Source organism: Anopheles cruzii, chromosome X (assembly GCF_943734635.1).
Source record: "Anopheles cruzii chromosome X, idAnoCruzAS_RS32_06, whole genome shotgun sequence".
In the NCBI taxonomy this organism is placed as follows: Eukaryota; Metazoa; Arthropoda; class Insecta; order Diptera; family Culicidae; genus Anopheles; species Anopheles cruzii.
In genome coordinates, this window is record NC_069143.1 from 1,226,971 (window position 1) to 1,254,255 (window position 27,285).

At 48.7% G+C, this 27,285-nt stretch overlaps 4 protein-coding genes across 4 annotated transcripts in view; 2 read left to right on the forward strand and 2 right to left on the reverse strand.

Annotated features, from left to right (window-relative positions):
• The window catches only part of LOC128274223 (uncharacterized), a 305,029-nt gene that overhangs the window by 114,636 nt on the left and 163,108 nt on the right, over window positions 1-27,285 (forward strand). The window lies entirely within an intron of this gene.
• LOC128274205 (probable alpha-aspartyl dipeptidase) lies at window positions 4,404-6,047 on the forward strand. The gene is made up of 5 exons (XM_053012319.1): window positions 4,404-4,485; window positions 4,573-4,654; window positions 4,713-4,826; window positions 4,991-5,107; window positions 5,191-6,047. The coding sequence occupies exons 4-5, from the start codon at window positions 4,992-4,994 to the stop codon at window positions 5,813-5,815; spliced, it is 741 nt and encodes a 246-aa protein (XP_052868279.1). The 5' UTR covers window positions 4,404-4,485; window positions 4,573-4,654; window positions 4,713-4,826; window position 4,991; the 3' UTR covers window positions 5,816-6,047.
• Window positions 6,042-11,142, reverse strand: LOC128274916 (nose resistant to fluoxetine protein 6-like). Its single transcript, XM_053013301.1, has 6 exons — window positions 10,298-11,142; window positions 9,574-10,240; window positions 9,281-9,504; window positions 8,697-9,197; window positions 8,424-8,592; window positions 6,042-8,338 (listed from the first exon to the last, which is right to left on the reverse strand). Exons 1-6 carry the CDS (start codon window positions 11,140-11,142, stop codon window positions 7,121-7,123), a joined length of 3,624 nt encoding a protein of 1,207 aa, XP_052869261.1. The 3' UTR covers window positions 6,042-7,120.
• On the reverse strand, window positions 21,114-27,129 carry LOC128275012 (eye-specific diacylglycerol kinase-like). Its single transcript, XM_053013419.1, has 14 exons — window positions 27,110-27,129; window positions 26,870-26,963; window positions 25,041-26,797; window positions 24,823-24,958; window positions 24,543-24,749; window positions 23,949-24,332; window positions 23,791-23,873; window positions 23,547-23,721; window positions 23,067-23,482; window positions 22,719-23,012; window positions 22,411-22,634; window positions 22,033-22,341; window positions 21,866-21,956; window positions 21,114-21,796 (listed from the first exon to the last, which is right to left on the reverse strand). The coding sequence occupies exons 2-14, from the start codon at window positions 26,957-26,959 to the stop codon at window positions 21,772-21,774; spliced, it is 4,191 nt and encodes a 1,396-aa protein (XP_052869379.1). The 5' UTR covers window positions 26,960-26,963; window positions 27,110-27,129; the 3' UTR covers window positions 21,114-21,771.

Here is a 27,285-nt window from a genome sequence, read left to right on the forward strand (position 1 = left end):
CTCACACTTGTCGTTTTTTATTTTTAGCGTTCTATTTGGTAACGTTGCTCTCTGGCTATGAAGAAATTAGATTGTATCATCCAGGAAGTTAGTTCAAACAACCCGGTGCCCTAGACGTCAGCAGGTTTTCTACTCCTTTTTGTAATCAAATATTGCAGCACACTGCGTCAGACTTTATGGTTGCACCATCTTGTGATTGTTTTGAACTTTTTGTTAAGAAAGCTTGATTTGCTTTGTTGCTCTTGGTGTTAGCGTCAGTTTTGCAGGCAAGCTGTTTTTTCTATCACCGTCAGTCAGTCATTCTTTTTTTAATCTGTTACATCAGTCATAGTAGTATTATCACCAATTCAAATATTTTGTCGCTTGCGAGCTGTGGTACAATACTATTAGTAGGACTTAGGAATCGGTAAATTGATGTGGCGTAGATGAATGCGCTACGGACGAATCGGTATTGATGAGCAGTTCTTTGCGTCTTACTTTATGGACAAAGTTTGCGGAGTTTTAATGATTGTTGTATTAAGAAAACCGACCAATGAATTTCGAGCTCAACATAAATCGAAACCCGTCGGAAATGCCAACGCGCACTGTTTTGCAGGTTGTGTTAATTTAGGCGTTTAATCCCAACAATATATACACAAGAGGTGACGGAATCTCTCCTTGTTCATATTGCCACAGTGATTTTTTTTTTCTTAACGCTTGCGTTCATAAGGTGATGTTTAGTGGAAGGCCGTAGAACAACAAGCGTACAGGTAGTATAACGAGGACGAGGAAAATTGCAGTGTTGCACCTATGTGTCAATTTCCGAAGGTGTGTGTGCGTTTGTATTTTTTATTCTCTTTTAAATTCATCGTGTTTTCGTTTTTGTAATCATTATTAAACACACCAATCAAAAATAACTCATTTTGATCTCCCTTAGTTAGTCATGCGAGATAATTATTTTAAACAAAATAAAAAAACTGAACGCGAGAAGAGCGTGCTCAAGAACGTTTGCTCCGAACATGTGGACCTGTGGCGCTCCTAGTTGAAGCTGTGTAATGGTAGCATTTCGTAAGGACACGAACTTATCGAGAGTGATTGATTGAGTTTTATGGTTCCATTGAGATTCCAGCCGTTTACATCCGTTCACTCTACGAGAGGAAAAAAAAAGAAACGAGACAAAAGAGAAAGAGAGAGAGTGAGAGAAAGAGAGAGATGGAGAGGGAGGGGAGTGAAAGAGAGAGAAAGAGACAGAAAAATGGCCCCTTCAACGTACATTACGGTCTTCTGTGAAAACCGCTCTGCTCTTCAGTTTTTATTGCTTTGTAATTAACATTTACTGCTTTCCGTTTTTTTAATTTTCCGAGCACATTCGCCTATTTTCAGTAAAGGTGAACTCTTGTATGACCTGACTCCTTTCCTCATGGGTGCCCCATGTAGGCTCGTTCACGTCGTACGCTACTGCTGAACTAAAAGAGTGTGATTCTATGGGGACTAAGTGAGAAGCGGTGTTCGGCTGGCAAAATATATTCGTGTACGGGGTGTGTGTTTTAGTAGTTGCAATACGTGTTTTGCATGTGCAGAAAAGAGGGTGACGTGTAAAAACAATTTAAATCGTTCGCGGATGTAGGTACGAGAGACGCGCGCACACAAGGCCACATGGGAGGAGTTCTTTTGCAGCATATTGTCCCCCATTTAATGAAATGTAAATATTTGAATGGTCGAGGCCTGCCTGGGAAGATGTTAAAGGAACGGAGCAAACTGCGAACCGAGAATCAACTGTAAGGAATTGAATTGATCTTGAGAATTGAGAAATTTGTCACAGTTTAGCATAGTAGAGCAGAAGTATATTAATTTAAGGATCCCCCTAAGACGAAAAAGGGAGTCTACATACAAAATCATAGTTAAAGCTAAATTGCATACAACGCAGCGTTTGATGTGCTATGCTATACTAAAGTAATTAATGCAACGAGCGAGATTCATACAGTAAATGTGAGTGTAGCACTGTAAGGTATCGGAAAATGACATTGGAAGTTGTGCGTGGCGCTGTGGTCAGACTTTATGAAAACACGATACTGACAGAGGATGCCTTTGCCGGTTTAGCAAGACGCGTGGGCATCATCACGACACAGTGATGGGAGGGTCGACCAGAAACAGTTTATCTTAGGTTCCAACAGCAGGACACAAACGTAAACGTAAAATATTTACAAGAAAATGTCTGCGTTGTTTTAAATGTGTCAACTACAACCAATAGTAGCGCTGTTTTAGTTCAACGGTAACGTTAGATAATTCGCCGAGCTAAATTCGAGTTCCAGGTCTAGTGTTTAAGTTCCATGTTTTAAGGAAAAACAAAAAAAAGATACAAATCAGAATGATACAAACAAACGCTCTAGCTTGTAAAGATGTGCGCCATGGTAAAAAACGATATTTTTAAAATACAATCGAACGAGACCACCATCCATCCATAGGACTACCATAAAACATTATATCGACCAACATACGAACAACAAACAAGCATGCCAAAGGTGTGTAGAAACATGCGGACAAAGTACTATACCAGGTGAAGGTGAATATTGCTGTAAAGGTGAATATTGCTCGGATTTTTCGATCAAGAAAACACATAATTTTCAAACGAGGTTCAAAATATTGCTATCTTCGAAGTAAGCCCCGTTAGATGCTACACATTTCGCCCATCTTTCAGGCAAATTGTTTACTCCAACGAAACCTGTTTTCGTCGAAAACAATTCCTTAACCCATTTTTCGACAGCTTTATATTTGGCGATTTGATGCTCTGAAAGGTATGTCCCATTGAAATAAAAAGGTGATAATCTGACACCTTCTACACCTAGTACATCCGGGTAGAACCTCCGGATGCAAGACGAGCACTAACAATTTTCAGTCACATACACACATACACAGACAGACATATTACAGTATATTCACTATATTTGTCTCACGCAACAATACTAAGAATTTACCATTGATCAACTGTACAACGAGATAGCAAGGAAAGAAAATACTTTTCCGGAAACCAGAAAAAAGAAAGCCATGCATTACAACTACATAGCATAGAAACCCAGGTGTGATCTATCCATCTGACGAACTTTTGCATGTTATGTACATAGAGAATAAACATGCAACTTAATTTACGAAAACTGGTTGCTTTAAAAAAAGCCCATTTAAGATAATTATTTAACACACACAAACATATACGATATGATCTTTGGACACATAAGAAAAGCTTCGGACGCAACATGAACGATCACACAAACGTGGTCTTACAATTGTAAAAACAGAAACTAAGTACTATCGTTTAAGAGGAGGATCCCAGCCCAGACAGGAAGAAAGTAATCCGGATTTGTTTCAACTACCCAAAAGCAATGTATTGTAATGCAGCAATGAAGTGGGAAGGGAAATGAAGAAAAAAAACATGAATTCAAATAAAGCAACTTTGACAGTGTTTCATGTTCGTGGTCATATTACTGTACAATACACACTATGGAAAGGCTTACAATCCTTCTTATGTGCTGTGTCCGAGAAAAAAAATTGATGATCCGCAAAAACCAAGGCATAAGTAATTCGTAGGCGAAGTTGTTCGAAGAGCATTACAGTTGAACTTGTAGCAATTATAAAAACAAAGCAAAACGGAACAAAACACTACATGGAAGAAGAACAATGCGAATGTATGACGATAAAGAAGGAAATAAAAATTAAATTCAAAACTGACGAAAGTAAGCTTGGGTCTTGTTTAGTTCTTCGCTTTACCGGCGATATGGTGGTTAGCAGCTTATATGTAATGAAAAAATAACCGGCAGCTCAAAACAACGCACCAAACATTTAGAGGGCCAAACGTTGTTAAAATATAGTTATTGCGGATGTTGCTATCGGGAGTGTGCTACCAAGAGTTTTCCCGTACTGCGCAACAAACTAAAAAAGGAATAGTGAAAGCGCAACGGCAGGAATTACTATCGTAACACACCTGCTCAATTTGTGCCCAATTTAGTTCCTCCGATAACTGAGGAAACAGTCTCGTCCTGAAACAGTTGGTTCTCCAGGGACTAGCCTGCAGCGGCAAGGCTTGCCTCCAGTCCACGGCTGCTGAACCAATTCCTAGCTGAAATGATCATTAAACTCCAAGTGCAATTAAGTATATGCATAGTCACATTTTCTAGCATAAGCATAGCTATCATATTATTGCATTGTTACAGTGTTACTACCAATAAAGGGCGATGAGCAATCGCAGTTCTGCCCCTATGGCTGCCGGGAGCAACTTAAAAATAGACCGTTAAACTAGTTACAACAATGCTTTGAAATTCAACTTGGACGTATAACCCTGTCACGGCAGGGTGCAGTAACGAACCAACCCTACCAAACTCAATGACAATCTATTATGTTTCGGGGGGTTTCGGTGGTTTCTAATTGTGACACAAGAGCAATCAGTGGATCGTCAGCTTTTGGGGAACACGACCGGCTTTGTTGCGGTCTTGTGAGGTACAGTTGTTTAACGCAGTAAGTTATAGTGCCTTTATGATAAGCGATAAACGAAGCGATAAGACATCGCGGTTGAATGACTACTTAACTTCCAACGTATTCCAGGCTTTGAGCTAGTATGCGAGTGAGCGTCCCCGCGCAAACAGATCATCCATCCAATTCGGTTGCTTTTTAAACATCAAGCATTGTAAGTATTGCTCATGCGCTGTGGCCCGGCAAATCCTAATTAAGTTCCTAACTTAAAGGGGTCTGTTGCCAGAAGGTGAATATTGTAGTGTCCCTTGGCGAAACACTCGAACTTCAACAATCAACCTATCAATAATATATTGACAGAAGTGGATCTGTCGATTATATTACAGGTGAGTGTCGCATAGTGTTGCTGATAAGCTTACATTCATCTCGCTTCAGAGTGGTGTTGGAATTTTGCATTTCGAAAAGCTGGGTTGCCGTTGCCAGGCAAATAAACGGTTGTAGTGATCAACCGTAAAGACTGCTATTTGTCAGCGTTTTGTTTCATTTGTAGCATGAACGTTGCCGGGCAAATGGTTAAGCGCCACCTATTTCTGATGTCATCGTCTGGCGTTCACGGCTACGACTACCTTATGCATGCGGAGCATGACTTGAGCACCTTTCTGCGCAAGTAAGCATGAAAGAGAGTACTGAAGAGTTGTAAGAAAACGTAGAAATGGTCCAGTAACTGTAATCGTTCATACATCCGTCTAGGCATAAAGTTCGGCGGGTGCTGTTTATTCCATACGCGCGCACTGACTATAAAGCGTATACGAGTAAGGTGGCTAAAGTGTTCGCAAAATGGAATTTTGACTGCGACGGCATCGAAACGTTCCCCGATCCGGTTCAGGCCGTTCGTGACGCACAGGCAATCTTCATCGGGGGCGGTAATACGTTTCTGCTGTTAAAGACGCTCTACGAGCATCAGTTGGTTCCAGCAATACGTGAGCAGGTGCTGCGACACGGCACACCGTACATGGGCTCCTCGGCCGGCACTAACGTGGCGACACGGAGCATTCATACGACCAATGATATGCCAATCGTGTATCCGCCGACCTTTGAGGCGCTTGGACTTGTACCGTGCAACATCAATCCCCACTACCTGGCACCGGTGGAAGGAAGCACGCACCTCGGCGAGACGCGTGACGATCGCATCAACGAGTTTCACGAGCACCACGCCGCACCGGTGCTCGGTTTGCCTGAAGGCACCACGCTGATGGTCGAGGGCGACGTGGCTACAGTTGTGGGCTTTTTCCCGGCTCGCCTGTTCCGACAGCGGCAGGCGTGGCGCCAGTTCCAGCCAGGAAGTGATGTGAGCTTTCTGCTTGAATCGCCTTAGAATTGCTCAACTATACCCGATACAGCCCGCGGCAATATCTTTCCAAATATGGCCTGAAGGTACTGAATGAAATCAGCGTATGAATTTGATAATATACAAAACGAACTTGCTTTTGCCGGTAATCAACAGGCATCGTTCCAGGCATTAAATTTCTTCGTGTTTCATTTTACGAATTATTTATTCATTTTATTTCAATCATTCTTAAACAACTTTAAGTGTTAGTTGCGATAGTTAATATGCTACCTAACCATTTGCTATATGCAGAATATTTAATCACTCTCTCCTAACTAAACACCCCGCTTGTTTAGCATAATGAGACAGCATCTTAGGAAACGTTGTGAACCTTTTTCAAAAAAGTTGATTCATTCTGGCATTGCTTTTGTTCCCTCGAAGCAACAGGTGATCCGTAACTTCAGGAACAAATCCGGATTGCGCCCAGCAAAATCGTAAGACATGGTAGATGCGCTGCTTCGTTACTCTCCAGGCACTAGCGAAATATAAATAGACAACGTTTGGTTCAGGTGGTAGTTTTTTGGTGGCAGAGATGGTTGTTGCAGATGCAGATGCAGTGAAAGGTCACACGGAACCACAGAAGTTCGCCACATTATCATACAATGCTTTGTTCGGCGTTTCGCTGGTATTTGCAACTCCAGATAATAGGAGGCCATTGACTCCATTGACTGTCGCAGGCTTCATAACGTGCCGAAGGATATCGTTCCTTAAAAACTTGAGAAAGAAAACTGTAGTTGTTGAATACAGAAACCGCCAAGCGTAATCTCAACGGACGATCGCCCACAGTTCTCGGAAAAAGCGGATTCAAAGCGGCCTTTACATACGTGGCCCCGCGGGGGTCATTAGTCTGTTCGTAGTTGTGAAATTGGTGGGTGATGTGGTGTGATATAAAATGCGTCGATTGGCACGGTACACAACAGATAGAGAATACGAATGTTCATTTTCACGCGATGGACCTTTTTAACCAACTGGAGCTGTTCTATTTTATGTTTTGTTTTGATTTAGTACCCAGCACTGACAGCTGACAGCCGCTCGAGTGCCTCGAGTTCTAAATTTCAAGCCCGCCTGTGCTGCCCTCTGTTACCTAGTGGTACAAGCTTGTTCGAACGATAGCAACAAATATATAGTCTTTATAATTTCGAACGGATCAACAGGCGTTCGTTAATTTAAACAAGAAATTTTATCGTTTATCGTGCATTCAAGCGACGAATGACATAAGATGCGCGCGTCCAAACGTGTTTGTACACCCTTATAGTTACCTGCATTTAGTTCGATTTCAGCGACCAACGGGCGTTAGTCGTCCAACAAATCCCACGTCCGAGACCATTCGCGCCCGTTCGTTGTGGGTCTTCGCTTGACCTCTTTCTCTTCGTCAATCTCTGCCTCTTCTTCTTCTTCTTCTTCCTCCTCCTCCTCGTAGTAGTCTTCCCCTAGCTCTTCGTGCAGGTCGGTTTTCTCATCCCGTTCCGTTTCGGGCTCCGGTTTTGTTGACTGCTGGGATCCATCGGCCGTATTGGTCAACTCCTGCGCACTGCTCTGTGCCCAAAAGTCCTCGACTTCTTCATCGTCTGCGTTCTGTGGTGGTTCTGGTTCGTTCTCCCCTTCCGATGCCAACACTGTGGCAGGTGTCGTGGACGTTAGCTCGCCCAATTCTTGGGAATATTCTTCCCCGTCGACAGCTGGACTGACCGCGGGTGGTTGTTTTACCTCAACAGGCTCGACGTTCTCGAACGAATCTAGCACGCCGGCCGTATCGAGAAAGCGTTTCACGTTCTGGATCGGCAGGTCGAACAGGAGCGCAATGGAGAGAGCGGCCCCGACCAGAAGGCACAGCTCGGTACGGTTGATGTAGGTCCCGAGGCTAAACACCTCGCTACCGCGGGTCGTGCCAACGAAGTAAAAGAACACGAGAAACTGAACGAGCGACAGCGAGTACGAGAGGTGGCCCAGCAGCACGAGCGGGCGCGAGCTTAGCAGCCGATTCAGTGCGCTGGAGTCCTCAGTGATGCAGTAGAAGATGACCCAGCAGATGCCCAGTGACCAAGCGAGGGGAGCCAGGGCTGCGTACTGGGCCGCTTCCAGGGGCTCGTACTGGAAGTCGTTGCGCACGATCTCGAGCGGCGACAGAAGGCACCACAGCAGCGCGACGCCGGCACCTAACCAGCCACTCCACCGGATGCCACGTTCCTGGTGTCGCGACTGTCGGTCTTGCGTCTCCTGCAGCAAACAGCCAAGCCCGAAGCCGGTCAGGTACGGAGTGATGCGGTGCAGGGTTTCGGTCAGCGACAGGTTAAGCGTACGGTAGAGCTGCGTGAGGCGCACACCGTGGAAGATGTACGGCACCAGGCGGTCCTCCATGGTACTCGAGAAGCGGATCGCCGTCGACAGGCAGTGCAACAGGACGTAGGCGATCATCCCGTAGAACCGGTTCTTGGTGAGCACAATCATCAGAAACGGTGCCAGCACGCTCAGCTGCATCTCGATCGCTAGCTGGAAGGTGTGGGGGGCACACTGCGAATCGGATCGGGTAGGTAGGTTCGGACAGGTTAGAACTCTGGAGCTCCCGTCTCCGGCTACAACAGCTTCCGGCACTTACCGTTTCCTCGATCGGATACCAGTTGTGAATGAACAGCAGATTGCTGTGGTAGTTGTGCTTGCACAGGTTGGCATTCTTGACCACGACGTCGCCCCACTGAGGACCGCTGCCCAGGTGCTCCCAGATGAGGGCGTAGAATGCCAACACCGGAATCAGCGGGAACGTTAGTCTAGGTCGGCGGAACGGAAACGCTTTAGATCGATGGCCACAGGGAATACTCCGCGCTCTACGCGATTGGGAAAGGACTGAGGGGTTGAGGGGTTGTCCACCCACCTTAGGTACCGACCCACGAGACGCTTGAACCACGCCAGCCGACTGCGCGTCTGGTATTCGTGCATCATATGGTGCGCAGCCAAGAACCCACTGACCACCAAGTAGAGGTCGGCGTAGAGCATTAGCACCCGGACGGCCACACTCCAGGGCGCGTTAAAACTCTCGGTGAACTCGTTCCGGTTCGTGAACGGTTGGAACCCTAGCGGCACCAGGCGGAGGGCGAAAAATAGCGCCACACTGGCAACACCCTTCAGCCCGTACAGACACGCGAACGTCGGTCGGTCTTCCGTTTGCTCGTAGCCTTCCGGTACGCCACCCAAGATTTGATGTAGTGTTTTTTTGAGCGAAAATGCCATCAACATCTGGTGCAGCACGTTTGTAGGCTGCTCGGGTGCGGCAGTACCTCCGCTGCCGGCCGCCGGTGGGTCTATCTTGATGAAGATCTCGTAGTCGTTCAGCGTAGCCACGACCGTTACGACCACGACGAATGTGTAGAAGCCACTTAAAAGACAGGTGTGACACAAGCGTCACTCAAGACAAACCAGGAGCCGTTGGAATCCAGGTCCAGAACCAGGTCTACTTACATAGCCATCATTAGCTTCCAATTTTCCCGGACCGGCAGCATCCGACTGCGCGTCTGACGTACGTGACAGTTGCCCTCCTCGAGCTCCAGGTATATTCTGATGCCGGTCGAGTTGTACGGACCGACGAAGTTCTTCACGATGCTGCCGGCGTCCTCGAAGGTGCACGCAGCTGGCAGGCAGATACCCCAGTTGATCGTGGTAAACCGTGGAAGAAAGTGATTCGGCTGCAAGAAACATAGATGTGTAGCAGAATCAACGAGTTGCAGTCCAGGCCAGTTGACGCTTTACTGTACATCGTTCAGCGTGCTGCGAATGAAGCCACGGCCATGCAGCAAATGCACCGGTAGCTGTAGCTCGTCGTCTTCGGCGACGACGTCGATGTGAGCCAGGCAGTACTTCCCGCGGATGCGCACCTGTTCGCTACCGGTAACCTGCACCTTGGTGGAGATGCCCGTGCACAGGTCGTAGTCACCGAGCTGGTGCGCGTTGCCCTGCAGCAACCCCGAGCTGAGCTTGGCACTAGCGTCGATCATCTTCAGTGCCCAGAGTCGCTTGCCTCGCAGCTGGCGCTCGAAAATCTGGCCCTGCCGCTGGCACTCTGGATTGGCGACTCGCGAGTAGTCCGGCACGAATGAGGGTACCCGCAGCAGTAGCTGCTGGAAGTCTTCCGGCGATATCGCGATGCGCTCCTTGACCACTTTCGACCGACCGTGCGGCACCTTGGGTGGGGTCTTGGGCGCCGCATCGATCGGGGCTTCCTCCGGCAGCTCGTCGCTGCTGAACAGCGACGTGAGTGGGCTCTCGTTCAGCAGCTGCACGAAAGCGGAGTCCTGTTTCGACTGCATCTTTTTGGGGTCACCGGTACCGGGAGCGTTTTTGAGTTCATCCGAGGAGCCTGATTCGTCTTTCCGTGGGCTCACGATGGGCGAGTCACTGCCGCTGCCACTGACCTGGAACCAGCTACGGAGGCGACCGATTAGCCAGCTACCCTCTGGTCCGTCCGTCGGTGTCTCTAACCCTACGGTATCCTCATCATCCGTCGGAGTGTTGGTAAACTTTTCGATCCAATTCAGCACACTCGCATCGAAGCTGAGGGCCGATGTTTTTGTTTTGGCTGCCTCCAAAAACCCTCGGATCGATTCCAGCAATCCGCCACCATTTTCGAACCCGTCGGCTGCTGCTTGCAGATCACTCTCCGCCTTCGGGCTTCTCCGCTGCTTGCTCGACGATCTTGACGAAGCGACCTCCTTGTGCCGAGCTTTGCGATCGTCGTCACTATGGGAATCGGATGTTGTTGACACTGTTCGATCGCTGCTCCTTGTCGATCCAAGCCACCCGTACAGATTAAAAATAGTCCTAACCTCACCGTCGTCTTCTTCATCCCCAGAAACATCGTCGTCGTCGTCGTCGTCGTCGTCGTCGTCGTCGTCGTCGTTGTCCTCATCGTCGTCGTCCTTGTCCAACCGCCAGCGGACGTCTTCCCGACGCTTCGCAGCACTACTCCCGGCGGGCGGTTCTCGGCGGCCGGCGAACCCAAATCGTTTTTCCGCAGCCCGACGGATGGCTGCCTGCTCGTACTCGTTGTCACCGTTTTCATCATCATCACCACCATCGTCGTCGTTATCGTTGTCATCGTACTCATCTTTTGGCAGCCGCGACCAGGATTTCGGTTTGGCACGTTCTCCCCGGCCCAGCGCGAAGATCCGCCGGTTCAGCGCACCGGCCGTATGCACACTCCGGTCATCCTCTTCCGAAGCGTGATCCCGCAGCCGGAAGGCCGCGGTCTCGTCGCCGACAAGGACAATCAGCAGGGCGGCCAACGAGAGGATGCCCCACAGGCCCAGCTTGTAGACTGGCGCCATCCTGCTCTTTGAGCTCCCCGGCAGTTCAGTCGTCTGTTCGGTACACGGTAGCTTTTCAAGATCTCCGCAAGTATTAGTGCGTGGGTGTACGCAACCTTGTACGTAGGTTTTTCCAGTACTAGGCTGCAGCCCCGTGATTGCTGCACATAGTCGTAGTGGCGCCAAAAGATGCAGGTAGCCCCCGGATCCCGACTCGGTGACTCTCGTTTGATTGCTGATTGATGATGCGTGTAGGTCGTTGATCGTGAAAAATACCTATATGCAGTTGCACTCTGTAGTCCGTATCCAGACTAGGCCTAGGCATCGGCGAAAGAGACGGGCGACCGATTCAAGAAAGAGGGCGAAAAAAGGGCGAGAGAGAGAGAGAGAGAGAGAAAGAAAAAACAATTCGAGTTTTCACTGTGCGCACCGTCCGTTCGGATTTGCAACCGAGTGAAATGTTTTCGTACAACTGATGGATCGTCCCGAAAATTACCGTACACCACTTGGCTAGCTGGTGGCGAAGCAGAGGAAGCGGACCACGAAGCAAAAGAAGAACACATTCATCTTGCGAAGCAATAACGCAGCCGCGCGAGCCGAGTGGGCCAAATTTAACATTTTCCCCCCGTTTATCCGTGAGAGATATGCTTTGCTAACCTGGGACGTCTGGTGCCTGCCTGCCTGTCTGCCGGCTGCCCTGAGCCCTTCGCCCCTGAGTGGCGCTGCGCGTGTGCGTTTAAAAATAGCCGTCGAGCTCACCACACACACCCTGCGCTTCTGACGATCTGATATCCGTGGTCGCAGCGCGAGTTGTATTTCGGCCGAGCGGTTCGCTCGAGAAGTTCGCTCGGAAAGTCAAGGTGTTGCTGTAAGAATCCTAGTGGCTAGCTGGTAAACGAACCAAGAAGACTTTCACCACTTATAGGACCAGTAGCTCTAATAGGTCTGCTCTAATGAGAATGAGTATCCTGCCGGTCATTCTGACAGTCGGCCACAGTTATTGCTTCTGCATTTAAAACAGACTCCGGGCGGGCGGGTGAACTTAACTAGAAATTAATTAATAGATCGCGTAGACGAATCACTTAATAAGATATTGGCCAACAAGAGCCGAACAAAAGGAGGAACGCCACTGCCAGCTATCATTTCCGAGCGAGCTCGTCGGACGCGAGTCACGCAGAATTTGGGGAAGAATTTACATGGAGAAAATATCAACAGTGATGCAAGAAACAGACGTTCGACGGTAACAGTGTGAAAAAGTCAGCCGCATGTCCGCCAACCGTCAACAACCAAACACCACCTACACCGCCAACAACCAAACACTCCACACTTCTCAAAGGGCACGTCAACGACAACGATCGCAGGTCAAGTTCATCGGAAAACAGCGCGTTCATTGCGGTGGGGCTGTATCGGAAAAATCGGAAAACAAAACATAACACATAGCTATTTCATCGATTCGTTGGGATATTGCTGTTACAATACATTTTCCTGCACAAAGGGTAGCTGGCCAAAGGATGGGTTGGGTTCGAGCAGGAAGGGAACAGGGAGAAGAGTGTAGCCCACCGCGTGTGGGAATAACGTGTAAAGCAAGCAAGAGGGACACCCTTTTTAGCGATTAGCGATTTTTAACAGGTACATACGTTCTACGTCCATTTATTATAAAGATACAAGAATTAAAAGACAAATCGGATTACTGACATTTTTGTTTTACTGATACGATCAGACACACACACACACACACACATTTTGAGCACTGCGCAATAATATATGGAGTTTGGTTGCGGTGGATGTGTAGAGATGTGTAGAGGTAAACGAGGTACAGTAGGTACCTAGGCGAAGCCTAAACTAATCTGCCCTAACTATCGCCCACTAATACAGGAGTAATCAGGATGGTGGCCAACCAGCTAGCCAGCCAGCTTCACTGTGCCGAAGATCCTCTTCTTCCGGTGCGCGCGGTAGTGGAATGGTTCTTTCTCCCCCACCCCCTCCCCCCCTCTCTCTCTCTCTCTTTCGCTTTCGTTGCCTGCAGCTGTCTCTCGTTTACTTTATTTCTCACTCTTTTTGTCCGTTCAAAAGGCTGTTGCAGTCAGAGCGCGTTAAAAGTACCAACCGTGCGCGTTATCTCGTTGTCTGATCGGACCCGCATCTCGTTATCGGTGATCGCACATGTTGCAGGACCCTCCACTACGGACTAGCGAGTTTCCGGGACACGCGGGATGTGTACCGCGTGTCCTCGTGGTACTTTCTCTTCTACTGCCGAGTACTGGCTGGTGCCTCTGGCTACTGAAACTTCCGCTAGCTGCTATACACCCGTCGGCCATCCCCGGTCGTTGTTAGTATTTTGTGGTCGTTGCGGTTTGGTTTTCTTCTCTAAATGGTGTTTGGTAGTAAAATAAAGTACTATGTTGCTGCTATCAGATCGCTTTTCGTGTCGCTTTGACGCGTTTTGCATCCGTGACTTGAGTTGGGTGTTACTGTTTGCTTTGCAGATCTCCGTTTTACATGCTGAAATGAACGTGCATGCGTATGCCTAATGTCCTGTGGAATGTAATGTGTTTCATCTAACTGTCGTCAGTAGTTTCAGAAAATGGTAATGGCGTGTGCGGGTGTGCTTAAGATCCTCAAACTACTGTCTCGCATAACGGCCGCCTATACTCCGCTAGTACAAACTCTGGTGCTGTCTGTTGGCGCTAGTACGCGCTATGTACGGCTTATTCCCTTTTTACTACGTCCGGCCAGCATTTTCACAGCTTTGGCATAAGGTTAGGTTCCTTGACTGGAGTTAGGATAAATGATCGCCGACCGCCTTTATCCCGAAAATTTATTACACTACATGTTCCGCATATGAACGAACCCGCAAATTTGAACTAATGAATGAACGCAGAACGTGCTGCACATTGCAATGACACCTTATATGAGTTTGCTTTGTAGTAGATGAAACATTGTTGTCGAAACTGAAATTGACACGCAAACGGAAGGTTGTTTTCAATGGTTATCCTTCGTGGGTGAAATGGGCACCGGAGGATCGTGATGTGTCTAGGAAGGGCCGAAAGGTTCGCTGAATATCTAGTATAGCTTGCTATATATACAGCCAACCTTATGTAGTAGAGGGATGCCGTGCGTTTGTTAGTACACTGGATCGAATCGTCGTATGTAGACAGACACACTCTTCATCTTTTGATAAGTAACATTGTAATAATGTTGTTGTTCAAACGGGGTTTTGATGGGTTGATTATTGGTACGTTGGTTGTTCGTTGGGTTGTACACTTTTTCTTTTTATTCTGCTGTTGTTCGTATAGGGTGAATGCTACATTATGGAATTTTGCCACGCTACATTGTGATATACGCGTTACATTGTACAGACGTCTGCTTTTTTGCCGACTTTTTCATTCTCTTTCCATCTCATTAGTTTAGTGAAACATGTTTTCCCAAATATATCCTTCGTAAGGCTCCAAGACTGGTTTTAAGGTGTTTCAGGTTGCAAATATCTTTTAATGTGATTGTAAAAGGATTGGTTCTTTCACTTTACAGTAGGTAAATAATATATGTTGTATTTATTTCGTTTGTTTACCCATGGTGCAAGGTCCAATCCCATCCTGTGATTAGCATTACTATGTCGATGTATGATAATACATATATATATATACAATACATATGTATAGATATATCTATATTTATATCTAATATAGGGCATATATACATATATATAAATAGGTAACTAGCGAAGCAAAGTTGGTTCAAGAAAACAAAAGAATTATGAACTGTAATTGATTCACTTACGAGGAAAATTTACTTTAGTCAATCATATATCAATCGTTACACGTGTAAATAATATTGCTGTCATTTTTGCGGATCAATGAAACAAATGAAAAACTCTTGCCATACATATCTAGAACAACCTGAATTCCACTGTTGCGAAACAGAGTGGTTTCCTCTCTACAGTCGTTAGGTATTATTGTTGACCAGATTGTTTAAACGAATCATGTTAAATTGATTAAATTAAGTGAGATCTTCTCAAATACTCCAAGGTTCATCAATACCCACATGTTCTTCAATGGTTGGCTGGTCTGGACAATCTGGTGTGGTGTGAATAGCCTTAAACATTAATATCATCATTCCCAAGGTACTGCATGACAGATTGTGCCTTCTGGATTGCTACATTACTTTGTTGTAGGGTGAAATCTTGACCAATGAGACTTTTTCCATCAAGAATGATTTTTGCTTTCTTTATGTTTTGCCCAACTTTCGAGTCACCACGACCAAGAAAAGCCACCAACTTGTTAGCTTCGTGGAAACGATGCATCCCTGCACCATTTTGCTGTTGTAATTTACTTTAAAATGTTGATTTAGAGAGCCCTTGTAGAAGAAAGTTCAACTTCTCGTAACTGTACTTCAGTCATACCACAAATACATCAGTCCAGAGCACCGTTGGTTTCCAAACATATCGATGGTAAATACCATTCTCTTTTCAAATTGGCTTACTTATGTTCGTTAACTTTTTGAAAATAAGGCCCGATTTGCCTGCATCATATGAACTATGACGTCGGATGACATGTAGTGAAGGGACTTGCACACCTTCCGATTTTAGCTTTCGTTGAATATTTTTGGCGGACTAAAAAAGATAGATGGTGAAGAAATTTACTGTATGTTTATCGACTCGTTTTGGTGTTTCTGACGCCCACCAGCTTTAATACGATGGACACGGCATTCGTTTTCATTATCCTTGAATATTTAGTCGACTGCAGCCCCACTTTTGTTGAATATTTTGGCAACACCATTGGTTCTTTCACCATTAAAACTCAAATTTGTGACCGTTTGACGATCTCGATTGGTTAGATTACAACATTTCAAGGTTTTTGCCATTTTTGCCAAGCTGAGAAACAAAAGAATATCTTGTGAATTCTTCATCTTGCGTTTCTCACAATTAATTCTGCTTTTGACTACCAAAACATATGAAAGATCACGTAATTATTGCTTATAATTAACTAAATCTAATGTCGTTGCTATACCAATCTACACCGAGCAAAGCGAAAGAATTAGGTGTCGCCGAAAAAAGCCGAAAATTTCAAGCTTCAAACTTCAGCTAAACTTTGTTTCGCGCCGCTCAAATTCACCAATCGCAAGAACTGGCTGTGCCAGTACATGATAGGAAATCACAATGTCATTTAATCGCTTTTGTGTGCTCTTAGAACCTTAAACTAACATTTAACATCTTAAAAGAGCGATTCCAAAAGGAGACATAATCATAACTTCACAAATTATATAAATGTTCAAGTCTTAAACTTTGTTTCGCTAGCCACTAAATATATATACTACTGTGACCAAAAAAGAAAAAAAACGGGAAACAGTTTTCTTTGATTATCGTGGTGTAGTGCTTCATGAATTCCTTCAGTTGAAATGACCAAACTGTCAACATAGAATACTATTTGAATGTTATTCGTCGTTTGCGTAATGCTGGGAGACAAGAAAGACCGGTTATTGGTTTAACTACCTCGTGATGCTTTTGCGTATCATTTTCGTGATCATTTCTTGATTATTTCGCCACAAACTCGATCCACATCTTTCTGCAATCATCGTATTCGCCTGACTTAGCACCATGTGACTTCTGGCTATTCGCTTAACTCATGAGGCTGCTCCGTGGGCATCTTCTACAGTCAATGGTTGAGTTGAGGCAGGAAAAACAAAGAATTTGTTTAAGGCTATTCCTAAGACGGACTTTTCGGACTGTTTCGAAAACTGGAACAAATGTAGACAAAGATATATTGCATAGAGTAGGGATTATTGTAAAGGTCCCGGTATTTTTTTGCCACAGTAGTATAGTATAGAGAGAGAGAGAGAGAGACAGAGAGAGAAAAAGAAAGCGAGAGAGAATTATACATTGTACATATAGAATTACATGTACGTACACGCCTACGTACATACTTGATATCAGGCCAGGTAAAGTTCCTTTACACCTGTTGTTGGGTGGTGTATGTGGAAAGAGGTTTGGTCTGGTGAGTAAAGGTGTGGGGGATGGAGGGCGGTGTAAGTGTGCCGTACTATTTGTCTACCTTTGGACATTTTCTGTTTTATATTTTTCTGTGTTACAGTTAGTTATGTTTGTGGTTGGTAATACTTTAGTAAGCTTTCTTTACAAAGAGTTACCTCACGTTTCATTTTCAATCTTCTTTCCCCATTCGGTCATTTAGTCATGTATGCGCAATTAATGCCTTCCTATCTTTGCCTCCTCTGACCATTTTCTCTTTCTCTCTCTCTCTCTCTCTCTCTCTCTCTTTCTCTCTCTTTCTCTCTCTTTCTTTCTCTCTCTTCTTCTCTCTTTTGTCTTTCTTTCTATTTGTTCTATCATTTTTTATACCAAGGTGATCACCGTTGCCCGGCGTTCAGCTTCGGCCTACCTGTACTAACAAAGCATAGAGGGTGTTTTCGTCTAGTAGAATACAAATTTGTGTGCTGCCCAGTGCCGGCTGTGCCGCTAACTACCGCCATCGGTTGCGGCTTTCGTGTTGGAGCTCGATAATTACGATATCAATAAATTACTATCAATAAATTACTTGGTTTGTTTGTTACTTGTTCTCGTTAAATCGCTACTCTAGGGTTGCGTCGGATTAATGGTACATTTCGTTTTCGAGAGGTTGAGAAAAAACCAAACACGAATGATAAACCATCTTGTTTCCGATCAGGTAGGTGTTGACTATATAAAGCACATTTTCGTACTATCATTTTTCCTGTTTTTCCGCGCTCACCGCTTGATACCAATTTCTTCGAAAACGTTAGCCACCGGCGTCACTGTCATGTGGTGTGTAATGTTTGGGAAACGGTGCTTTTTTACGGTGTGTGCCCTCATTAGTGGGGAAGTCTGAAAAATGGCACCAAATGGCGTGGTTTTACTGCAGTAAGTAGTTTTACAATATGAAACAAACGCATTTCATACCTTTCGCTGGATGTATGCGGTCGGTCGATTGGGGTTTCCGCGTTTGACCACGGATCGGAAATGGACCATGGATTCTAAAAGTTATTTAGCTAGGATATAGTTTAGGTATATGTTGTATTGGGTTTGTTTTTTTTGGTGCGAATAGCGCTTAATTGGAATGTTGGTGTGTATACTTTGACTAGGTCTTTTTTCACAAGCTGCATACTAATACCTATAAACACTGCTGTATTAGAAATAGTGGGCATAATTTAGCGAACAATTCACTGCTTCGCTCACTCCGTTTCTGTGCTAACATACACTGACACACACACCTATCATTTTAGTTGAGCGCACTAGGCTATGCCTAATACCTGGACTGTGTCACATCGTAGTATACTTTTCTCTCCGCCCTCACCTCTTTCCCGCAATGCGTCAACCTCGCTCTGCAACACTGCTACGAACACCGGGCTTGTAACGAATAGACTTGACGTGATTATGATTCTTTAGAACTGATCAACAATGATTAATATACAGATACGATACACAAACACACACACATACACACACACGCGCACACAGATGGGGACTATGCGTGGAGCATTCGCCTGTACACCATAAGAAATCGCGTTGCTTCCGATCAAGTTCGATCTAATATGCTACAAAATGCCAACCGTGCACTCCGGTAGGTGATCGTATTCGTTGCCTGCCCTGCCTAGCGTTCCGGGTGCTAGTCGGGGACCACCGGACGCTTCCTGTAGAGGCCCTTCCCAACGGTTCCACTATTCTGGCAGATCGGAATGTGTGCCAAAACCCTTAATTCAAATAGTTAAATTTTGATTAAAGTCCCGTCCGCTATTGTTTCGATACACGTTTGTTTTTTTCGTTTTCTCCATCGTGTTACTCCACTCCACTTCTTCTTCCACCACATACATACTCACATGCACACTTGATCTGCGAGTACATCAATCACATGCTATCTAATTTGGTTTTTGGTTTTTGAGTTCACCGCATAAAAATAATTGATGTTCTTGGTCCGCTGTTTTGTATTCGTGTGTCACAGTAAAGCAGAGCAATTTGCTGAACACACACACACACACACGATCACTGCATTCATTCCCATTTTAAAAAATAAATTACTCTCTCGTTGTACGCTAAAGAACACCAGGAATATAGTATTGATACTTTACTTAGTTTGATAGCTTGTTCAATTTGTTGTGTGTGTGCTAGTTCAGTTGTGGATTTGGTTTGTTTGTTGGTTTGTGAGTTGGTTTGTTTGTTTGTTTGTTTGTTCGTTTGTTTGTTCGTTTGTTTGATTTTTTTTTCACAAATCCTGAGTGTTACTGTTTTATTCCAATTTGTTCGCTGCCCCTCTGATGCTCTTTGGTTCTCAATTCAACTTGGTTCTCTATTTTCGATCTCTCCTCTCTTTATTTCTCTCTGTTTCTTCTTTCTAGGGTGGTCCATCTGATTTGGCTATTGTTTCAATTGTCTCTTGCCTTTGTCACCGCTGTGTCAGTCGTTCCTCAGCGCAATTCCTTCTCATCTCTGGTTGAGGCCCCTGCAAGGTGAATGGTAGTGTGGTACTCACATCGACCATTCCTTTCATCGTTTTATGTGTATGCGTGTGTGTTCGAATGTGTAGCTACCGAATGTTCGAGGTGGCGCAGGTCTTGGCCAATGGCCACCAATTCCTAGCAAGTGCTGGCTTATGGGCTCGGAAAACGTAGGTTCCAATTCCGTTAAAAAGTTATTCGTTTCACTCAATTTTTCTGTGTCTGAGAATCACGCATCAGCCATTGAAGAATGCCTCCGCCCTTTTGTCGTTGTAATCGTTTAGTCCATCATTAGATTAATGGTTGTTTGTTGTAGTTGCAGATTTCACGCTTGCATCGTTGTTTCAGGATATAACAACGGTAAACTCGTTGCTTGTTGTGTTTTACAGCCTTACCCCGGCTTATCTTAAGGAGTTGTTCCAAATGTAAGCTCGACACGTTACGCTGATCATATGCCACGAACAGTTGCAAACACACACACACACCTGGCCTAATCGGAAATCAATGATCCCCTCGTTGCCTCCGGGCACCGCAAGCAAACGTTAAACAGATACATCCTGTAGCGGAAGAAGGATGAACGAATCGAGCACTGGGCAACGACGCGCGAATGTCGTTGTTGTGAGTGTAGGAGCGTCTTTGGCGTTGGTTTGATTCGCTGCTGCTATCTAGTGGTCTGCTGAGGCTGCTGAGTTTTGCTAGAGATTCCATGTGCCCCGGTTCTCACCGTCGCCGTGCTGCAGCGGCGATGGTCCGGTGTGTACGCGTCAGGTGTCCGCGATCTACATCTACTCAACACGACCTAGTTTAGTCTAGCCGTCTAGTTTACTACGTCCTTTTCCTAGCGCGTACGCCCTGGTGGCGTAGCGATACTACTTACTAGGCATGCGATGTGGTCCTTTAAGGCGTGCGCCCCGAACTGATCACCCTTGTTGAGAATATGCAGGCTTGCTAAGTGCCAGTAGCTACAATCTAGGGTAAACTGCGTTGTTCGGTAAAACTGGGTACGCGTGCGAGCGGAGCGAGTGAGTTACGTGGTTTTTGGTCGAGTGTCAAGTGTGCCAAGTGTCGGGATCGCCCGAAGTAGACTTAGGAAGGGCTTGCGTGCCATGCTGTGCCGTGCCGTTGCGTGGAATTCAGAGAGCACCTAGCCTCTCTCATTTTTTTTTCTTCTTTCCTGTACTAGCCCTACATTATACATGATCAAATACGAAGGAGTGTAGCGATGCGCACAACAACATGAAAGGGCTTTTTGCGCTTTTACTGTACTTCGTTATATACGTTAAAGTCTTAAAATATCTCCTTTTTTTGGTTTTCTGATAAACGTCTAAGTAGTATTTGGTGTGTTTTTCTTGGTGAGTATGTGTTTGGAAAATCTCCGGAACAACTTTTCCCCGCTCAAAAATATGGCCCAGTCCGTTCGTCTAAGGTTTAAAAAACAAACTATTCCATTCCATGTCCACTGGCAATTGATATCGTGAGCCTTCCCTTATAGAATTCACTGTACAACAATCGCACGCGAACGTTGTGTCGCCTAGCTCGCTCACTCTGCCTCTCTGTTTTTTCAATCGTAGTTGCAGTATCCGCGTACATAGGTGTATACATACACATACGTATGTATGTTTGTATGTAGTTGTGTTGTAGTTTGTGTTTGTGTGTGTTTAATTTACACAAAAAAGTTGCCCGCGAGATATATTAAATTCGTCTGTTATAGAGTAGACTGGAAGGGGCAAGGATACGCTTTAAGTGTACCATACCCAGCCCATTACCGACACTAGTGCCCTGCAAAACCGATGGCGTTTCTGTGCGGCGAACTCATCATTATTACCTAGTGGAACCATTCCGTGCGAAGGTGAGGAGTTTTAGATTCTATAGTGATGTGTCGAGTGGGCTAGAGTATTGTGTCTTTGTGAGGGCAGCGTCGGGTGCGTGGTCGTCTAGTCTGCGGGAGCATTCCTATGAGAGAATGGTAGTTCCTCTCTCTCCCTTCCCGCCGCCATGCCACCGGCGATTCTCAACTGTCAGAGTATTTGAACCATGAGGCTTGTGTTCGTCCCGGCGATTCGTCCCGAAAGTTGTCGATGGTCCGTGCAAATATTTGTCCCGATTGTCCTGCTAGCGGAGAACGACTTTTGATTGGTCGGAGTTGATAAGAGCGAGAGCTGCGATGCGACGTTGCACAGGGAGCGTCGCTTAGGCGACGTGGTGAGCCTCGGACCTGTGAAGATAGTGAAACGCTGTACTAACGAAGCACTGTCGTGACCAGATGCAGACACGCTAACACCACCTCGGGTTTAGCTGTAAGTTCTTCTTGGTCGCACTGTCATGCTTATCCACTTCCACGGCTCGTATAGCGGTCAGGACTGCTTCCTGAGAATCTATGGGAGCAACAGGAGAATAGGATCGGCCATGAGTGATCGCGATTGGTAGTATGCTAGCGGTGCTGCAGTGTACTTTTGCGGGCCAGTGGACGAACCGCCGGAAAGCAGAACGTTTCAGAGCCAGGGGGTCCGGATAAGGAACGGTTGAGGGTCGGTATCTTGGGGTAAGAAGTTGCTACAGCACTACAGTCTCTCGCGACTGCACTGTCTGGGCGTGGCAGGCTAAGTGACGGTGATGGTGCAGAGGGTCGGTCCTCGGCGTCCGTACGGACTAGCGATTGCTCCTGGTCCAGTACGAACAGACAGTCGGTCACTATGTCGGTGATGAAGTGCAGATTTTCCTGAGCACGGTCAATGCGATAGAAACGTTGTGCAGTGCACGCTAGAAATAGTAGTGGAAATAACAAACGTTAGCTGTAAGTCCGTGGTGATTAGGTAGGAGATTGCGTACCATCGATAAAGCACCAGTCTGGCGACAGCTTGGGACAGTCCGAGTGCTCGCCGTAGCGCTTGTTGATGAGGGCACGGAGTTGCTCTAGGTCCACGATGCGAGTTTCAAGGCAACCCAGGCACACCGCTGATTGTCGTAGTCGCTCCTTGTCGTAGTGATGCTGCTCGTAGTCGCGCATCATTATCTTCATAAGGTTAACGCTCAGGGATTCAATCTTATCTTGTCTGTGGAAGGCACAAGAGATAGACAATCGCTTTAGTGTGCGCGAGAAGGTCGCGACACACGCGAGGTTCGCGAGGATCACTTACGACACGTTCGCTTTGCCCGATTTCTTTTTCGCTAACATCACAGCCTTGTTCAGGAGGGTAAGTTCGATGATTGATGGCTTTAACTTGCACGCCTCGCCATCTACCTGCATCGGGATGCTCTTTGACGTGACTATCTTCGCCGTGCGGCACTGCGCAATGCAGGTCCCATGTCCGCCAGCCTGCAGCAGTGGCAGCTGGTAAGTGGTCAGGCCCACCACCTCAATCATCCCGTCGTCAATGGCCGGCTCATACTGGCCGCCCGACTTGTTCCACGGATGGGTACCACCGCCGTAGCTACAAGAAAGAAAGTGTGTCAAAACGGAAGTGGCAAGTGGGAAGTGGAGTTACCTAGGAATGTTGAGGAACACTATGGCGTGCACCTTGTGCTCTTTCAGCTTCGGCGTCAGATCCTTGCCGTCACATTCCAGCGTCACGAACTCGGCCAGCCCTTTCCACTTGCGCTTGAGCAGATCCTTGCCGCCGGCTTGGCCGTAGAACATCTTGTTACGCAGCCGCGAGTTGAATTTCTCCGGGTGCGCCTCCCGGGCCTCGTGGAACTCGAGAGCGATGTGCGCGTCGACACCGAGCGAAAAGTAGTTGTTCACCACGTTGAGCGGTAGGTTGTCTTTGCCTGTGTCGCCACCGGTGCCGGTCTCGGGCCGAGTTGTGTTGGGAACGACACGCAGCATCCAGCGATCGAGCATCACCGGTTCCGAGGTCTCCACGTTGGTGAGCACCTTGCCGATCGGCTCGTCCGTGTAGCCCTGTGGGTGAGTTATGCGTCCATGAGTACCACCGTTCTGTACGATCCGCGAGCACGATACTTACTCCACCCCATCCGAGGGCCCGGGCCAAATCGTTGCCGGTGCCGAGTGGCAGCACACCGACGGCCGCGGGCGGCACGAAGTTGAGTTGGTCGAGCACCGAGAGCACCCAGCCGACGGTACCGTCACCGCCACACGCCAGAACCCGCAGCAGTGGCACCCGCCGGAACAATTCCAACCTGCAAGCAAGACGAAACCAGTGTCAGTGGTGGTGGTGCCGTTGCAACGCCTCGTTCCCCGCAACTTACCCCATTCTCGGGCCGCCCTGGCTGAGGTCAAACACTTGCCGCGGGTTGAGCAACCATTGGAACTTTTGGATCAACTTCGAGCCCTGCGAGCAACGGGCAGAGAGGGCGAGAGTGATAAAGAGAGATCAGGGAGCAGCAGCAGCACCGACTACACATACCTGGTTGCCACCCGACTTGGGATTGATGAACACTAGCACCGGCGTCAGCTTCGCCATCGGCAGAGGCTGCACCACAAAGGACGTCCGGGATTCGTGCGGTGGCGCGGGCGCTTTCCGGGCGGCTGGCACCTTCGCGCCCTTCGAAGGGGTCGCTCGTGTCACTTTGGGCGCCCGCTTACTGTCCTTGCCGCCGGCCGGGGACGTAAGTTTCACGATCCAATACGGTGGCACGATGATCTTCCCGTGCTCACCGAGCGAACACTCCTCGACGATGTGGCTCGCGTGGAAGCAGGCTTCTTTGTTGTGGTACGACGATTTACACCAAGTGCACGACAACGCAACGATCTCCTTGGTGCTGCTGAATGACAGTTTCGCTTGCAGGGCCTGGGGATGTGAGTTAGTTGCGGTTAGTTGAAAACATACAGAACAAGAGTTGAGGTTGCGGTTGAGGTTGTGTGGAGGTTGAAGGTGATCGAGCAAGGAACAATATACAGCAGAGCAGGTTGAGCTCAACCACAGCTCAAGGCAGCAGGTAACCACAGACCATCCACGGGAAACCCGATACACCTACGTGACAGGGCTGGCGGTACCTACCTTGCCACACTGGCCGCACTTGCCCTTCCCTGTGCGCCGGTGCACCCAGTGGTGAAAGAGTTTGGTGCCGATGCCAGTCGCGTCCAATGGTACTCCTTCGTGGCGAAAGGTCGGCTTACACACCAAACTTCTTTCGAGCAGCAGCCCCAGGCAGGTGAGGTGAGACGTGATCTTGCAAGCCGCACACTTGATTCTCGGGCCGGTCTTCTGCTAGCAAGGAGAGAAGGGGCGGGAACCAGTAAGTGGGCAAGTAGTCGCTGTCACCAAGAGCGCGACTTACCAAGCAATCGCTGTCGCCGACGTAACACCAGTCGCCTGAAACGGCCGTCGGCGCCCAGAGGTGCTCGCCAACCACGGCACGGTCGCTCCAGTCGGGCGTGCCCCGTATCCGGTATCGCTGCTCGAAGCCACTGCCACTATGGGGAAAGGGATCGCGCGCACAGACGGGGTGAGGGATTAGATCGGGGCCGGTGTTCACTCGGTGGTGGTCATTCTTACTCTTTGCCGGCGGAGTTGACTAGCTGTACGAACATTCCGCCGTCGCCGTCGGCCCCTCCTGCTCCGCTGTTGCCGGCCGCGTTCGCGTCGGTCAGGGCGAGTGCCTTGTAGCGGGCCTGCTCCTTCGTCGGCAGCACAATATCCACCGAGCGGGACCGGATCGCTCCGGCCCCCGTCCCGGCCACCGTTAACAGCGTCAGGTCGCCGTTCGGTGACTGCAACTCCTCCGTCTTGGCGCTCTTGACTTTCGCGAAGCAGGAGTCCACGGACGCGGCACGATCACGTCTCAGGTCCGGGACCTGCAGGTAGATGTTGTGCACCGCGTCCGGCGGCTCTGGCTCGGCTGGGGCCGCTGACGCTACCGGCTCACTCCCGCACACACAAACGTCCGGAAGTACTGGGGGCGTTAGCGGAGGTACCGGCGGCAGTGGCCGCGATGGTGGCAGCGGCGGTGGCGGCGGAACTGGCCTTCGGACGGGCCGGGACCTGTCGCTGTCAGGTGGAGTCGCTGCGTCGCTCACTAAAGGTTCGCTGTTGGCGGCCCGAGGTGGCTCGGGTTCTTCGCTCGTGGTGATCACGGGGGGACCACCCTCCGTCGCTACGGCGAGCCCCGCCTCCGTCTCGATGACGATCGCTTCCTGGCGCGAGATGGACCGACGTCGGGGGCGGTTGGTCTGCGATGACGCATCGTCCGCGTCCGTCGCCTCAGGGACGGTGTCATCCTGCGAGGACCCTCCGACGTTGCTGACGGCGGGCGTCACGGCGATGACACTCAGGACGACCGCGCTTAGGTGCGGTCTCGGTGCGGCCGCAACATCCGGGCTCTCCGGACCAGGCTCAGCGGGCAGGGTGACGGTGATGGCACAGGGTGCCGCCGGTACCACCACAGCATCGTTGTCGCCCACCGTGTCCACCGATAGCTGTACGCTCCGTTGGGACACGCGGGGAAACAACCGGGCGTAGTCGCTGAGCTGCACCGAGGGCGGCGTTCCGGCGGAGTGCTCGGTGCGGTACAGTTCGGACGCGGTATGCCGACGGTAGGTGCTCCGGGCCGAGCAGTCTTCATCGTTCGGCCCCACTGCCGCCTCCTCCTCGTCCTCGTCGTCATCTTCCCAGTCACCCTGCTGCTTGCCTGGCACCGGCACCGGAGCAGCCTGCACGAGATACCGCTCGTCGTCGCCGCAACCATCGTCGTCGTCAGCGTCCTCCTCACCACCGTCGTCCTCGCCGTCATCTTCGCCATCGTCTTCTGGCTCTGCCTCTTCCTCTCCCTCAGCCTCTTCTTCGTCATCCACCGCCACGTCGTCGCCATCGTCACCGTCGTCGTCGTCTTCACCCGCGACCCAGTCCCTCCAGTTGTGGCCGGTGCCGGTGCTGAACTGCAACGTCTCGTAAGGTGTGCTAGTGTCGGTATGGTGGCGCATCTGGAGGTACTCCTCCAGGTACATGCAGTGTACGCACACCACTGGCGGCACCTTCTGGCTGGACCGACGGCGCTGGAAGCGCTTCGGGACGTCAAGGAACGCCGACACCACCGTGGGGCCGTCGCCGGACTCGGACGTCGAGCCGGTCAGATCGAAGCTGCGCGACCGCTGGCCACTCGACGGCCCTGGACCAAGCTGGGGCACGTTCAGAAGCCCCCGCGATGGCTGCCGCTCGTCCGCTGACACCGGCGGCAACAGTAGCTGGTTGCCTCCCTTCACGTGGGTCCCACGCTGCGCTTCAAGCTGTATCTCGTCGAACGACGCCGAACGGATCTGGAACAGAGAGGGCAGAGTGCGTCAGTATGACCTGCAGAGTGGATGTGGATATGGTGCTGTGTGACTCACCTGCTTCGGTACCTCCAGGCTGCTCTGGGTCTTTAGTTCGTCCGCAGTCGGTGTCCGGGACCGGGTGAAGGTGTTCCGTAGCCGGTACATCGTACTGCTGCTGCACCCGACACAATGGCACCCTTTCGTTCTCTCTCACTCTCTCGCTCACAGACACACACGCGGGCGCTCTCTACAAAGACTACGATGTCCCGCACCGACACACTATCCTGCCCGACATTGCCCGACGCCGCTGTCGACGCCGCCGTCGACAGCTGGAGCCGCTGAGTCTCTCCTCGCCCGCTGAGGTTCCGGCTGTCCCGAAGATCGACGATCACCATCAAACGTGGTGCCTCTGGGTAGGTGGTACCTCAGGACCTCAAGAAGACACAAAACACACGCACACAATAAGCATCAGCTACGAGAGTACGTGGGAA